Source organism: Diadema antillarum, unplaced genomic scaffold (genome assembly GCF_040938485.1).
Source record: "Diadema antillarum isolate AM-2024a unplaced genomic scaffold, OU_Dant_1.0 scf00000038, whole genome shotgun sequence".
NCBI lineage: Eukaryota > Metazoa > Echinodermata > Echinoidea > Diadematoida > Diadematidae > Diadema > Diadema antillarum.
In genome coordinates this window covers 2685310-2702231 of record NW_027270927.1, presented here as the reverse complement: position 1 = coordinate 2702231, position 16922 = coordinate 2685310, and the positions used below count along the sequence as shown (strand labels likewise).

The 16922-nt window shown below is 38.5% G+C and overlaps 1 protein-coding gene across 1 annotated transcript; it reads left to right on the top strand.

The window, feature by feature from the left end:
- Window positions 1-1934: 1934 nt before the first annotated feature.
- On the top strand, window positions 1935-15765 carry LOC139709773 (uncharacterized). The gene is made up of 10 exons (XM_071621738.1): window positions 1935-2764; window positions 5131-5408; window positions 5714-5873; window positions 7035-7173; window positions 8129-8271; window positions 9096-9385; window positions 9966-10122; window positions 13643-13784; window positions 14128-14273; window positions 15419-15765. The coding sequence occupies exons 1-10, from the start codon at window positions 2254-2256 to the stop codon at window positions 15763-15765; spliced, it is 2313 nt and encodes a 770-aa protein (XP_071477839.1). The 5' UTR covers window positions 1935-2253.
- The last annotated feature ends 1157 nt before the right edge of the window (window positions 15766-16922 follow it).

The following is a 16922-nucleotide window of genomic DNA, read 5'->3' as shown; positions in this document are numbered from 1 at the left end:
TTTCCTTTGGGGTGTTCGGGTGTGAGTCACTTGTGTATATAACGTTAGTATATTGCGCGTGAGGAATTATGGTACACGTAAACAAGAACAAAAGCATAAAAAAGTAATCAGTTGAAAAAAATTATGACTCGACTCTATACATGTAGATATAATGACCCCTTTCCCCCTCTCTATACTACAGTACTCAAAGTGCGCCGCGCCATGAACCTTAGCAGGCACTCAAGCATTCAAAACACGCCAATATGAAATAAAAGCAGCCATCAGAACGTGAAAGATAATTCAGTCCATTTGTGTAAGGTTGCTAAAACTTACAAATCAGTGTTTGCATTTTCTGAACATGTTCGTATTTATATAGGGGTCTTTTGAGGGTGATTTCAGTGTAATAAACTTTGATAAATTTTGGCGAGCGAGCGCAGCTGTTGGCGAGCGGAAAATTGTTGTATTTCACCTTACAAAACATGGGATTCTTGTCATTTTTTGGTCATCAAATCTTACAATTCTAATCAAGATAATAGTGACGGCCTTATAGATAACGATTTATACCAACAAACTGAGGACATGAAAAAATAATCTAAATTAGTACGAGCGAGTGAGCCAAAATTTGTATATTTCTGTGTAGGAAACATTGCACTTATCTCATAGTTCGTCTCGGTCCCGGCACGGAGTTAAAAAAAATCCACATGATATGCTTTTTCAAGCACTTAAAAGGGGTCTTTTGAGGGAGATTTCAACGTAATAAATTTTGATAAATTTGGCAAGTGAGCGCAGCGAACAAGCCGAAAATTTTTGTATTTCAGCTTTATACAAAACATGGAATTCTTGTCATATTTTGGTTATTAAATCTTACAATTCTTATCAAGATATAGTGACGGCCTTATATAGACAACGATTTATACCAACAAACTGAGGACTTGAAAAAAATACTCTAAATTAGTATACAAGCGAGTGAGCCGATATTTGTATAATATTTCTGCGTATATAGGAAACATTGCACTTATCTCATAGTTCGTTGTACTTTTAAATCATCCAACGATGCTGGTACACTGTTATATGGTGGCTTGTCCTGTATATAAAATAACAATTGAATCCAAAAGCTTGCTAAAACTTCCAAATCAGTGTGAGCATTTTCTGAACATGTTCGTATCACTCTTCTGTCGTATTTGGAGCTTTGGGAAGAAGTTTTCACCTTTTTCTTTTGTTCAAGCGGACCCTGCTCCCTTGCGGGAGGGGGTTCGTTTGAACCCCCTGAACACCCCCCCCCCCCCTAGTTACGGGCCTGTGTAACTGACATTAATCTAATTCAACTATATAGTTGACTAAGGTGATGACCATTGCTACTCAATGAATGATCAGAGATATGGAAACATTACCTAGGCCTTTGTTGTTCATACAAAGCCATGTATATCATTCAGTGTGAATCGTAAGAGTATCTCTACATGTATTAATTTGAGCAGTATATTTTATTTGGATTTACTTTTTTTCTTTCTTTTGATTGGGTAATTTGACCTAGATCTTGACACCAATGCGAACCCTAAAGCAATACTATTAAAGAGCATTTTAGGGTCATAACCATTCAAACGTACGGTGTAGTAAAACAGTCAAAAGATCTAGATACCGGTCTTTTATTTAAGAACGATGTGTCTTTAATTTCGTTGCAGATAATAATCTTGGGCGTGCGGACAGCCCCAAAACGTTGTTGTTCAGGCACTATTCTGGGAGAAAGCATAAACGTCACATTGGCAAAGATAACTTGGGATTGATACATGCATTGCTTGCCATATTAAACGATTGCGCAATCAGTGAAGCATGTTTGGGAAACATGGTGCAGTGAATGCTGCAGATGAATGGATGGGGAAAACCCATTCTGTGTAGCTAAGCTACTGGTGGTGGGCGAGTCTGTGTATGCACAATCATTGAAACCCAACAATCTGACGGACCCGACGTTATATAGCGAATGCCGTGTACGTTTTCATTTCTGTTCGTGGACATTTATTCACCTTACGGTGCCATATTGAGCTTCGTCGCAGTTATACCCTGCATGATTATGAGTTACGAGTTTAAAACAGCCGTCTTGAATCGTTTCATAACACGTCTATACCAACACAGTCAGAAAAAAGAAACAAACTAAAAACTTGGATTCTCGACGTATCGAAACCTCTTGTCAGTCGTGTATAGTCCTGCTGTCCGAGCAAGTTTCGACCAACCCTTGATAACTCCCAATTGTTGCACTGGAAAACGTTCACAGGATTTTCAATGGGTCAGGAAACAAGCGGACAGGCACGTAAGGATGAGGGAGAAGACGATTTTACTCTTATAAAAAGAGACGTAACAGGTGTTGTAAAGAGCTTCTTAGCCACACGTGGGTACGGCTTTATCGACCGTCATTCTCTCGATCTGATTGTCTACGAAGATGTCTTTTTCCCCCACTCTGCAATCGTCGACGACCATCCACGCAACCATCATCAAACCATAGAAAAAGAAGACGGGGTCATCTTTGATTTGGGTATTGTACAAAAGGGGTATGTTTGGCGGTATGTCGCCCGACGTGTGAGATTGATGTCCCAGAGTGAGACGGATGATGAGTGGGCGACGGCCTCAGAGTTTTCCGATCGGAGTTCAAATTGTGAAGAGACCTCGGAGTTAAACTCGGTAGAGACCTCTGACGACGACGACGGCGACGACGAGGAGGAAGAATATGAAACTGAAAGCAACTTTCGTTCATCAACGGGAAGAAAGGGCAGCAGTCATAGGCATCACCCGAAAGGTAAGTGAGTGAATAGGTAATTATTTGTAAATTTGTTTTCATAATTATCAACTGAAGCTTCAGTACGCAGGCATGAGGTGCGTGATCAAAAGAAACAATGATGGGGTGGACAATGCTATCAATTAAATATGACTAAAGAAATAAAGTTACCTCTGTGCGAGTGCGTGTTTCAGTGTGTGTTAGTGTGATCATTTTTTTTCCATTGTTATGAAATATCAATCAGGAAAGCATGCGCAGTTGGGCGAAATCTGTTTTTTTTTTTCAAGCGAGGATTCTCATTACGGCGTTACCCATTATCCTGTACACCTGTAACTTCCAATCCACTGTACTCTTAGATGGGTCTAATCAGTTTATCATAATATATGTTAATACCGCACATAAGCATAAAGTAGTGTTTAGGTTACAATACAAACCTGGTAATATTTCATAAGTATATAGCAAAACTAGCTATTCATTCACGTCAAACTACTATACAGAAAAGATCAAGAAACAAAGTATATGGTTGTGTTTGTGTTGTTGTTTTTTCGAGTAGATTTGAACAATTAATTTGTGCACTTCACGTAGGGTGCTTTGATTCCCCGAAAAGTGACATTAATACTATAATAACTGAAACTGGAAAACTTGTAATCATGCATAATAAATCAAGGGGTGGCGGACAAACACATTGGCTGATTTCGTATGTTCGGTGCTATTTAGGACTGGAGTAAAATGATTATTATCTCAACACTGGCCATAATTCCGAACTTGTAATCAGGCAGTGCTGCCTATGGCAGGTTGACGTCATCGGTCATAATATTATGACGTAGTTCTGTGTGCCACTTTTGGACTCGTTGTTGAATAAAATACTCAAATAATAACATAACAAAATCAAAACGTAGGCCTGCTATGTAATCGACAACGAAGATGGATAAAAATAATGTATTACAGAGTAATGAAACTTTCGATTTGAAACAAGGGCGCCGGAAGAAGGGGGGGGGCACTTGCCCCCCCCCCCCCAAAAAAAAAATGGGGGAGGTAAAACGACTTTTTGCTCCCCCCCCCTTCCCCCAGTGCCCCCTGGAACAAATAATTGATCAATTATTTAAAGACCAAAATGAACAATAAAGGCACTTTTCCTGTCTAAAAGTTGTCATTTTCATAACTGAAAATGCGAAATCATAATACATTATCAATATACATTATGATGTCTATACACTAATATTTACTTATGGGTAAATCTAGCGTATAGATGGTAGCCTCGCGTCCTCGAGTGTGCCCCATGAAACATACCTCTAGTAAACCTTACATTTTCCCTTTCTTCTATGCTTTTTATCAATGTAAGAATATTTTTATTGCAAAAAATGCGATCTCGTATGAGCTTTTAATGAATACATTTCAGACGAATGGCAAAGTAAAAGTGGCTCGCTCGCTCTGCCCGTACACAAAGTAAAATGAACAATTTTCATAAGTTATGATCGTAGTCCTTCGCAGTAATTCTTTACTACGTTTATTTCCATAGAAATTTAAATTCAAATCTTCTGTAAACGCGACTTTTATACTCTGTTTTTACAAAAAGTCTCTACCGTAGGAGGGGGATATCCCCCTCACACACCTTCCTCCCGCTCGGTCGCTTCGCTCCCTCGCGGAGGATCTTGCACCGTCACATAAATTTACCCCGTATGTTATAATCGTATAGTCCTTCACACTACTTTTTTTCGCCATGTTTAATTCTCTAGAAGTTTACTTTAAATGTTCTATAAACAAGACCTTTGTACGCTGTTTTTACACAAAAATCCTTACCGTTGGAGTGGAAAATCCCCCTCCCACACCCTCGCCGAGGATCTTACACCGTCACATAGGAGCCCCGTATGTTATAAACATAGTCTTTCGCACTTTTTTTTTCACTATGTTTAATTTCGTAGAAATTAGAAATGCGCTTAATTACAAATTATATCTTCGAGTAAAATTTTGTGGATAAGTATAGCTATATAATGATTAAAAAAAGCCTCGGCTTCTGGCCATCTGTAATGTTTTCCATAATAACGAAGAAAGAGAGAATGAGAGCTTAAATTGCCGTCTTCTTAGAGTGGATAAGGCTCTCATGGATTCGAAAACAGAAGGACTTGGGGTTCGAATGTTGCACAATGCGTCCATCCCTGGACGGGATATTTTGCCCACAATGTCCCTCTTAACAAACAGTGTGCAAATAGGTAGCCCTATACCTGGCAATGCTGAGCAATTATAATAATCTTAATGATAAGTTCCTCTGGGAAATTGTCTAGGAGAGCAATGTTAATACTGGAGAGACTACCCTTGGTGAATGCCATGTTGTGTGATAACTATAATTATGATAAACGTATTGCTTTCATCATTATTTTTGCACTCAGATAAAAGTGCGGAAGCATCTGCCAGACCAACCGACCCTTCCGTCTTGGCATCGGTCATGTTGGCGGAGGAGAGAACTTTGAGTGCAGTTGACAACCATGAGGCTTATTCGCAAGAAAGGATGCGCTGCCTCAAGGAAGCCCTGAAGCTGTACAAGGAGGCTTACCAGTTGGCTCGCACCGATGAGGACAATGTTTCGGCTGCCAAAAACGTCGCCGTGACCTCCGTGAAACTGGCCACCTTATGTCGAGAATTTCACAGTTATCCAAGAGAGGATAAGGTGGGCTGGTTGCACATGACTCTCCTTCAATTTAATGAATTTGTCTTCATGCCACTTAAATAACATTTCATAGCCCAAATGTTTTCCATCATTTTTATTGGACTGGATCAGGAATCAGCCATGCTGTCTATATTTTACTCGAATAAGGACCATTTTCTTAAACATGCAAATTTCTGTCCCAAACATATTACATCACTGCAAGATTAAACATTCCATGACACCTGCTCAAATTTGTGTACAAATGGCGTTTAATGGCGTCGGCCCTACATTACTTCTTTGCCTATTTGTATCTTGATACTCTCCAGGTTATTGAAGATCATTTCATGGAAGCTGCTGAATACTTTGCAAAGGCATATTCCAAGAAAACCTGCAAAAGCCCGGCTTGGAGCAACCATCTAGAAGAATGCTTGCAGAGCTGCGTTAGTGAATATTTGGATCTGAAACACAATCGGATTACACTTAAAGGTACAGGAATGAGTTGAAACAAAAACGATTTAGTGAATCGTCTAATCTTTGATCGAAGATACGGTATAAACTTTCGATTATTTTGTGCATTAGTAAGCAATGTATTCCTTTTAAATCATTCATGAACAAATTTTTATTCCACTGATCACTGAAATTTTGGTAAGATTTGAATAAAGGTGTTTTCTTTTATCAGACCTTCGACAACCTCCTTTCGACGCTATAAAACGCACAAATTTTCATTTTAACGTCTAGTTAAAAATAGGACATCCCTTACTTGATAAATATATTATTGATCATGCAAGCAACTTAACCGATAAGCCACCTCACAGTTTCACTTCGCACATGAGCAGAAAAAAAAAGGTCATTTGCATAATCAGGCATATTGATGTTGGTTTTTAAATTCACTGAGAAAAGCAACTGCGATGTGATATACATGTAATTCTAACAATGATGCGTGTTAGTACATCCATTGCAACCGACAGCAAGCCTGTTATTTGGCAATATCAAATAGAAAAGGGTTTATGCATTCAAATAAAAAAAGATAAATAATGTATAGATGCCTGCCGAATAAAGTGTCTATTAACGGGTCATTGTAGTTTATAATATATATGTATAATACGCAAGTTTATTCTTTATTTGAACATGTTGAATTCCATAATAAGACTGTTACGGCGGACAAGCTAATGCATTATGCCGCTTTCAAAACGAGTAAAGTGCCTAACCATGCAACTGAGAAAAAAGAAAGGTTATTTATACCAATGTGTAAGTATTAACTGTTATGGCTTACTGCATCAACACGTACTGAACGCTTGGCAAATAAACCAGTTTACCTCACCCTGGCATTTACAAGGGTTTTTTGATTGACACATACGGAATGCGTAAGCGTGTTAAAATTTTCACACTTTCAGTGCTGCAAATGTAGCAATCGATTTGCCGCCTAAGCCAAGTTGCCGGTTATCAGACAGTACATTGGGTCATTCCACCCCTGTTAAATTGCCGGCAGTATCGCGGATAATAATACACGGAATTAAGAAGGTTCACTTAACCACAATTTTGAGAATATTCAGCTCAAGGGAATTCTGACAGAGCATGAGGTTTTAAGGGAGGTAATCATAAAACTCATAGATCGAACTCTTTCCCTGCATGTTATTTTACTTCCAGACAAGGCGTTTAGACTGGATGCTTTTCAAGAACGCCTGCCGAACTGTAGAGCCAAAGCAAGAGCTAAACTTTTCTTGGCTTTGGGTCTCTACGAAATTGGCTTTGAAAAAGCCAAAACCGACCGCGAGGGATGCCTACGGTATGTGTTCCTACGTTTACCTTTCATGGTTATTTCCAGAGTTCGAACATTTTGCGATACTCAGTGGTTACTAGTTTACTGGTAGGTGTCATTGCATGAAACGGTTTCTGGTCAGTATTGTTGATAGTCTGTCAAAATGTGTATTGCTATCATCAACACTTTTGTGGGAAGGGGAGGGTTGCATGGGGTCTTAAAACATAATCCGTGTCATAACTGAATTAAAAAAAAAAGTTTATTCTTTACTATACATTAGCACTGAAAAATAGTTCTTCAAGGGAAATGTAGGAAATATCAAACTTAAACGAAATAATTACTATAGTTTTCGTCGCGACATTACTACTTTCTTGATTGTCCTTTAATGGCTTTGGGAATCCATTAGCAGAAAAATTTATACAAAAAATAATCGTAACAATCTTAACTTCTAGCATTTTCATTATTTGGTCAAAATTATGTTGATATGCTCTTTCTTTCCATGCTCCTATAAAAGTTTACTTCCTCAAAGTGCTGACTCTTATAAACGAATTGGGCTACAGACTAAATTGGAACACATGTCACCATATTGCCTTGAGAATCTTGTTCGTTTATATATATATATATATATATATATATATATATATATATAATAAATAAAGTTTGCAGATCATTGGAAGGTGAAGCAATTGCCAAGCCTTATGCCCCAGTCACGTAGACATCCCGTGTGTACAGTCATATCAACGCTCGTCGACACTCCATCGAGGTCGAAACTATCCCGGATCTCCCCGTATCTCCCAGGATTTCCAAGGATCTCCCCGGATCTCCCCAGATCACCGTGTAGATCCTTGAGGATCCGTGTTTTATGAGGCGTCTTCCAAGTTTAATTGATGATATATGTGAATTTAAAAAAAAAGTCCCACTGAATATTAGTTTTCATGTAGTTCCTACTTAAATCTGTGATTATTTTCACAATGCATTTCAGGTACATGACGAAATGCTTAAAAGTGCTGGACAATGCCGTGAGCTTGTACGATGGATTAGCTGAGGAAACATCCTTACCTCGCCTTCGGAAGGCCGTGAATGCCTGTATTAAAATAGTCAAGAGGCGAATGACCAAGTCAGCAGGTTATTTCTTAGATACGACGCTTACCTTAACAGTAAAATGTAACCCAAACACAACACAAGACCGTATTTGATCGGAGGGGTCGTTGGTGAATCCCAAATTCACCATTCTGTTACTTTGTGACAAACTCAACGGATCGTTATAAACGGCAGGTGTGTCATAATATTCAGCCATCGTGCATGGGACGATGATTACTTTGATCAGGATGGATATACGTTAACCCTTGAATGATTTCTCCTACTTAAAGTGTTAAAGGCAAACAAATGGAAACTGACCAGAAATGAATATCATTTATTCGTGGAAATTGAGCAAAGAAAATGGGATCCTGATGGAATCCCATTTTCTCTGCTCAATTTTGCACAAAAACTTTAAGTGTTAAAGGTATACTGTTTACCATTGGGAGCAGTGATTCAAAAATGTTCAAGATATCACATTTTCTGCATGTGTGTAGGTCAGATGTATCACAAAATACCCTACCATATTAAATTTCGCAATAAAGCCTAAAATATAACGAGATATCAATATTTTTCTTCATAAACCATACTGGTATATTGTTTAGTCTAGAAACATTTTTATCATTACTATTGTTCCCATTTTGTATATTTAACAAAACTTTACATTGATTACACAGATTTAGAATTGTACATTGGTTGTTTTTTTTTTTCTATCCCTAACTCACATTTCGGAACTATTTTGAAGCACTAAAGCTGGGGTTTTGTTTGTCATCTGCAAGTTGTAAATTATATCTTTAAGAAGAAAATGAAAAACACGAAAATTGGGAAGAAACAAGATCATGTATCTTTTTAACGTTACGGCTTTTTGATAGACGAAACCACGAGATCATCTGCCAGTGCTACTGCCCCTCCCCGTCCCGTCTCGGCATCAGTGGAGAAGAGGACTTTGGGGAATGGGCGTTTCAGGTCAGCTGATGACCATGAGGCTGGGTCGCTACAAAGGGTTCGTTGCCTCAAAGAAGCCCTTGAACTTTACAAGGAGGCCTGCCAGTTGTCTTGCACGGACGAGGAAGGTGTTTCGGCAGCCAAGAACGTCGCCATGACTTTCCTGAAACTGGCCACCCTTTACCGAGAACACGGCAACCATCCAAGCGGGGATAAGGTAGGCTAACACAGAGCTGTCTTTCAAAACACTCTACTAATGTTACGCGCTCCCTTCGTTATCGTCTTGGAAGAACAGTAGTACGGCTGCGTAGGTACCTTGGCATAGCTCTATATGTTTATATATATATAAAGTTATGTTTATAATATCTTTGTTTTGGTATTTTCATAATTCCCTTTGTATGTTTTGTAATAAATCTGCAAAAACCGTTGCCAGAAAATCAGCCTTCAAGTTTAGAAATATATGGGCGAGCAGATATGTAGAATTTTAAAAACAAAGGTAAACCTCCGAAAACCATACTGTCATCATGAAATCTGGAAAATTTTCGATAAGAATCTCAAAACATCCCTTGAATTTGGCAGAATTAAAGCTCAAAAGCTGTAAAATTTCAATATTTGGGAAAAACAATTTCAAACTCTCCTGCCCAATCAGTCTGCCAATCTTATTTGGTAGTTTGTCTTTTGCCTTCAATGGGTAACGTAGTATTATGTTGTACATGTATATTTTTACAAAAATGGAAATGCAGATATCTACTTACAGATATTATTCCTTGTTCAACTGTTCACAACACTTTCTGCAGGGTATTGAAAATGACTTCATGGATGCTGCAAAGTATTTTGCTCGAGCATTCTCGGAGGGGAAATGCAAACCTTTGGCATGGAGAAGCCACCTTGGCAAATGCATGGAGAACTGTCTTCAAGAATTTCGGTCCTGGGTATCTCACATGACGGTCGAGGGTGAGAGGATTTTTTTTTAATATCATGCTTACTGAATACCTGATGAGGTAATAGGACCTATATGTATTTTAAATGTAGACAGACATTAATCACAGATTTTGTTCATTTCTTTGCGCACTTTACTATACGCTTAAAATTTTGAGTTTGACACTTTGGGCGCATTATTTTAGTCCGTGACATAAAAGGAGCGATGAACAGAAAATAAGCAATCTGTCTATCATATTTTTGTATAATTAGAGGCCATTTATGTGCGTATGTTAGTTGGGGAAAGTATTACTCTCGACGCTTTTAGTCTGAACGATTTTCTGTAAAGGCAGCAAGTTCCCAGATATGAGACCGATGTAATCTTTTAATGCGCTTATCATGCTAGATTTATGATGTTAAATTGGAAAGCCTATCTGTGCTGAAACTAACATAAACAGTATACAGAGTATTGAAATTGATTTAGAAGGGCATTGAACTTTCATTAAAACATGAACAAAAATAAGGCAATTATGACATCTCACATTTTGATATACAAGCACTGTTTACTTTATTCCCCTTTAGTAAAATGAAATAGAAGAAATAACAAAGAATATATCATAAACTTCACATTAAATGACTTTAGCGCTGTAAAGTTATATTAACTTACCCTGTATAAGCTTTCAATGATGGGGATATTGTTGCTTCATGAATTTTGCTTGATAAAACATCCTCGTCATATGAAAACGATTTCGTCATGTTGTCGTGAATGTTCAATCGTGGCGGCTAATCCGCTACATTAAAATGCAATATACAAACAAGTTGGTTCATGGTAACTGTCTGCAAGTATGTCAGATATTGATGAAAATTGTATTTCGTTTGATTCTTTTTCAATGGAGAGACATTATTTTGTATCTAAGCTATCAAGTGCTGGGACACTTTACTTCAAAATGTCATCAACCTGCGTCATTTACTTGGAACTACTGCATATGTTTTATATTATGTTTGTCAAAATCTACTCAAAGCCGAAAGGAATTTACAAAATCATTTTGAGAGAGAAACCTATTCTGTATAACCTTCTAAGATTATGCTGAGATTTTAAAAATCTGCTACTATGAACCAATGAAGAACCAAGGGCTGTAATACGATTGATGTTTTGATTTTTTCTACCTCACAAATCCTTGTGAAATCATTGAAAAATCAAAGAAATATGGTTTCAGAGACTAAAATGGTTAAAATATAAGCAGTGTAAATGCACTTGTCATCCTAATATTTGGAGGAGAAGATAACAATGTAGGGGAGACCCAGGAGAGTTGAGCCACTTTTTACATAATTTGTCATATTTCCCCCTAATTGTATTTTGGGCTGAAGACTTTCTTATGGTTGGAAGTTAAGATCATATGTCATAATCCAGTTTTGTTAATTATACGGAAGATGATTGCATTTCAGAATAAGAGCCCGTTCAAAAAAAGATGTCAAATGGCACAAGTCTCCTGTAGGACGAGGAGAGTTGAGCATACCCGCAATGAGAGTTGAGCCACCCATGGGAGAGTTGTGCCACACTGTACTAGGGAGTGGGAAAGTCGTATATCTCGTGAGGATGGGCCAGCATAAATACATTTAATGTGCTGTTCTTATCGAATATCACTATTTTGTAAATTGAAATACAATGACTCTAACAGAGAACTATGATTTTTTTTTTCAGATAGAAAGAACTTCAAGATAGGCTTTCCAAGTTGAAGACAAATTGATGATGTCATCGAAATGTTCTGACTCAGAGTTGGCTACCTGGGGCCGACAATCAATAACTTTAAAACACTTCCATGACATATGCTCCGGCGACAAATGCTCCGGCACGAATTACTAATGTTCAAGCTTACACAAACCCTTACCCCTACCCTAACCCTAACCCTAATCCAAATCCTTACCCTGCTCTGACCCAAAAACTCAATCATACCCATGAGGCTCACTCTCTCTTCGGAGAGATATTAATGTCAGAGCAATAATTGTCGGCGGAGCATATGTCGTGTCACCCTTTAAAACACAATAACTTCTTTGAGAAATCATTACTCATGAAGACAATAATTGAGTAAGCGAAAAACCATTGGCAGCTTCATTAAAACTTTAAAACAACATTAAAACACAACTGATATAACCCTTACTTAGATCTTACAATGCTTTTCAGAGCTCGCTCAAACAGATATGCAACCTTGAACAGGAGATAAAGATTGTAGTGCGTGGAAATTAACATGACATTTTGTTTCATTTAGCTCACGTCAGCTTCAGGCTATGCTATTGATATTTATGTATCATCCTCTTTGTTGTGAATTTCAATTTCCATGGGGTTTCATTCAACGTCTAAAGACAACAAGGGGCCACAAAACTTTCCAGAATTGCCTGAATACAGTCACATCTTTTCCAGTCACATCCTTTCAAATTTCAGACGATGATATCATATTGTTAACAATATCTGCTCAAAAAATGTAGTCCCATGAACAACATAATGCCAACCAGTGACTCTTCCATCTACCTGGCAAAACAATACAAAATAACAAAATGACCTCAACAAATGATTTGTTAGATTCAACGAAATGCAGAATACCATGATTGCAGTGTGAACCAACACAACTTTAACAATAATGACACAACAAATGATGGTGCCCTTCACTCTTAGAAAAAATGTGCTGATTAGAACCTCTTCTTGTCCCGTATTTAAGATTCTTTATAGACCCTTTTTGTATAGGGTTCTACAATGTACAAAGAACCCTATACAAAAACGGTCATTTTATCCATGTATCTCTTGAGTGTCATTCGATCTACACCAAATGCTCGAGCGGCAGCTCGAACACTGTTCAACTCTTCGACTGCTTTTGCTCCTCGCTGGAGCAATCCTGAATCACTGAATCAATCAATCCTGATGTCCTTTTGTATATTTGTGGCATTGTCTGAAAGAAAAGTAAAAATTTGTATAAATAAGATAATGGTAAAAGGAGAGTTGAGCCATGGATCATGTCTCCTCATGATGAGTGGCTCAACTCTCCAAAGGTCGGCCATTTTTGCATGTGACTTAACTACCACTAGAGCAGTTGCATCATATTTAACCAAAAACATCAGAAATAATCAACAATGCAGAGGCTACGCGTTGCCCATATTGCGACCAAAGTAACTGCTAGTATATGAATAATAAGAAGGGTCTTACCTCTAACTCTCAAATCCACTTTTCAGCGCGATATTTGGTTTTCCTTTCACAAAATCTCCCATGAGTTACCATGGATCTTGCTGACTTAACTGGAAAGAAAGTTATATTATACACTACCAGCAGAGGGAGTTTTAACTTTTTATCTAAAGTGCAAGTGTGAGATTTAGGGGGTGGATCAACTCTCCTTGTGGCTCAAGTCTCCTGGGTCTCCCCTATCTATGTCCCTTATACTACAATGCTAAGAAAACTTTTCACACGCCAGATTAAACACAAGAAGTAAGGGGTTTACTCTTGTCATTCATGTTAATAATGTACAACTGAAATCCATTCACTCATTGTATTACGTTCTCTCATGTACAGTCAAGGCTACCAAACTTGAAGAGTTTCTAGAGTGCCTGCCGATTTGTCACTCTAAAGCGGTTGGTAAAGTGACACTCGCCCAATATGCTTACAACACTTGCCTGGAAATATCCCAAACCAACGAATACGAAGAGTGTCTAAGGTACATCATGCCACGCTTCATTTGCACAACATTATGCATTTGAATTAAATTTAATTCAGTATGGTAAATGATAATCTGTGATTTTCAAATCCCCCATATCACGCCTGTATCCATTATTGTATAATTTACTTCCAATGAAAAGGGGAAAAGAGATTGTCTGGTTGGAAGTACATGTATCACTGTATGTTTATGTAATTCTGAAAATGTACGCAGTGTCCGACTCGTGGACCACTCACTTACATTTCGCAAGATTTGCGTTAACTCAGAGGGGGTCAATTTACCCCTCCTGGACATTTTTCTAATATCTATTCAAAGTCTTGACCCCTGTCACAATGTGTTTCAGGTACATGAAGAGATGCTCCCTTTTGTTGGATGATGCCGAGAGAACGTGTGGCGGAGAAGGAAATGTAATGACAAACGTGCGTACCCTTCGGCAGAATGTGGATGCCTGTAAGGAAAGTGTCAAGAAGCGCATGGCTACTGCAGCAGGTACGTATCGGACTCATACCTCGACATTGAAATGGGACCCATATAGGCCTACATGCTAGCACTTGAAATGACTCCTTCTCATATCCCCTTTTCCCTCACATATTGTGACACGATGAAATAATCTCCAGGGGAAATCAAAGGACACCTTCCTGTTGTACTGATCTTCCCCGAAATGACGTGTATTGTTAGTTTTCTACCCATTTCTTTCTAATGGTCTGTGCTTTGTACTTGTCGCGCATTGTATTGTTGTTGAAAATAGTATCCATGCACTTCACACACACACACGCACACACACACACACGCACACACGCTCATAACTGCATAGTAAGTATATATGACTAAGGCAACAAAATGTTTGGTATAATTATCATCAGCTGATGTTGGTTTACTCGTGCTCAGTGTATTTCCTTAACATTATTTATATCACAGTTGTACTTGTAGATACGGCCTGCCTTGTGCTTATCAACATTATAAAATAGCTAGCGGATTTCAAGCATGGTAATTGGTCAAAATGCGTCACGTGGCATTCAACTTTTTCGGCGCACTGCACGGGAGTGCAGATGTCGCGCGCAAAAAAAAAAAAAGAAAAGAAAAAGAGAGAGATATACCACGCTCGTGAAGTTGAATTGCATTCCATCGCATCTAACGTAGTACAGTACATTGAGTATTACCGAACGCTTGCGATGCTACATGCATCCCATCGTAATCGTAGTGTGAGGCGGCCTTTAGACTGCTATTACCTGGCGTTATCACGTTGCCGAAATTTGTCTATCAATAAACAATTCATTGCGTACAATGCTGTTTTTTAATTTGTGTGTGTGTGTGTGTGTGGGGGGGGGGGGTATTCATAAAAAACGCTATTTTATAAAAGAAATCGCGCACTTGTTCCGTTGTGCGACAATGTAAGTGCAGTGCACGCGAGGTTTCTTTGATAGGTGCCGCCTCTGCGTACGAGCCGCTAGGCGAGTACGCAGTGCGCACCATCTGAAGAAACCGAGCCGTGCCGTGCGCTATTTCTATACTAATCAACTGCATTACATTCAAGTTTTTCCCCTAGACGTAGATTAAAAAATGATAATGTGTCATGAATTGTTTGCTCTTAAACCTGTTTTAAGTTCCCGGCGTCAATGTCTATCCTCTTGCAGAACTTCAAAGACGTTTGGAGCGGGAAAAGCAAGAGACTGAGGAGAAGACTAGGGCTTTGGAGTCACTGAAACCCAAGCTGAAGAAACTCAATTCACTGACGGCATCTTCCCTGTCCACTGAAATGTTCGTTCAGAAGCTCTTCGATGCTTGGCCCCCTAAATCCAGCACCGTTGCCATGAATTGCAACGTAAAGTCATCGGGATCAGCGAAAAAATGCCTTCTCCAAGCAATCGCCTGCTACCACCCTGACAAGGTGGACAAAGCGGCCCATGGGATGGAGTGGTACTACTTCTGCTGCGAAGTCACAAAGTGCCTCAACAAAAAGTTGACAAAATACAAGCAGTAGTGCAAGAATGTGATCTAATCGCCTTCATGCAGCAAAATTGAATTATACCTGTCTTGGATTGCGATTCAAAACGAACTACCTGATCTAGTGATCTACTCGAATGGAATAAAATTATCTCAGCTATGAAGTAGTTTTTAGTCATCTTATATCCCTTATAAAAATGGAAAGTAGCTAAGATTAGAACGTTGAGAGGCTAAATCAACATAAAAGATTATATTCTTCTCTATACGTGTACAATACGTGTTATACTTATTTTCTGTAATGTACAAGTGGAGAAATATAACTTACTGAAACTGAAACTGAAATATTCCTTGAGGATTATGGCAATACCATGATTCAATTCAAATCAAATTCTATTCAAATTTATTTCCGTTATTCGACAGTAACATAATGATATGGAACTCACTTTCCTTAGTGACAGAAATCATGTAAACAAAACAATGTGGACTGAATAGAGTAAACTACAATAATTGTAAAATACATTGTAATGAGACTGAAGTAATCAAAGTGAAATATCCACACATGTATATGCATTGTGCGAAAAATGGAGAGACCCACTGAAAAGACAACGCTTGTGTATGGGTCCCTCGTGAAAAAAAAAATCATGGAAATACTGATAACAACCGACTTTCTCAAGCCAAGTGATCATACATAGCGGTTGCAGTTCGTTATTCCGAAGGTTCTTTAGTCCGAAGGTTCGTTATTCCGAAGGTTCGTTATTCCGGAGATTCGTTATTCCGAAGGTACGCTAATCCGAAAATGTGATAAGGTTTGTTATTCCGAAGGTTCATTAATCCGAAAATGAAATAAGGTCCGTTATTCCGAAGGTTCGTAAATCCGAAAATGAAACAAAGCTCGTTATTCCGAAGGTTCGTTACGGACCCTATTTCATTTTCGGCTCAACGAACCTTCGGAATAACGAACCCTGTTTCATTTTCGGATTAAGGAACCTTCGGAATAGCGAACCCTATTTCATTTTCGGATTAACGAACCTTCTGAATAACGCCAAAGTTGTTCGGATTAACGAAACTTTAGGTATAGGGAATAGTGTGTTTCGGATGATCGATCCGCCCCTGCCTGGTATATATTCGCTCTCTGCTTGTCTTTTAATCGTTGAACCGAAGATCTGAAAAAAAAGTGTAGCCTGAATCCCAGTT

Bases quoted from the DNA above. Each gene is read 5' to 3' on its own strand.
- LOC139709773 (XM_071621738.1), top strand. From the start codon at position 2,254: ATGGGTCAGGAAACAAGCGGACAGGCACGTAAGGATGAGGGAGAAGAC. The intron at 5,874-7,034 runs GTACAGGAATGA...TTTTACTTCCAG, and splicing joins CAATCGGATTACACTTAAAG to ACAAGGCGTTTAGACTGGAT. The intron at 8,272-9,095 runs GTTATTTCTTAG...GCTTTTTGATAG, and splicing joins GCGAATGACCAAGTCAGCAG to ACGAAACCACGAGATCATCT.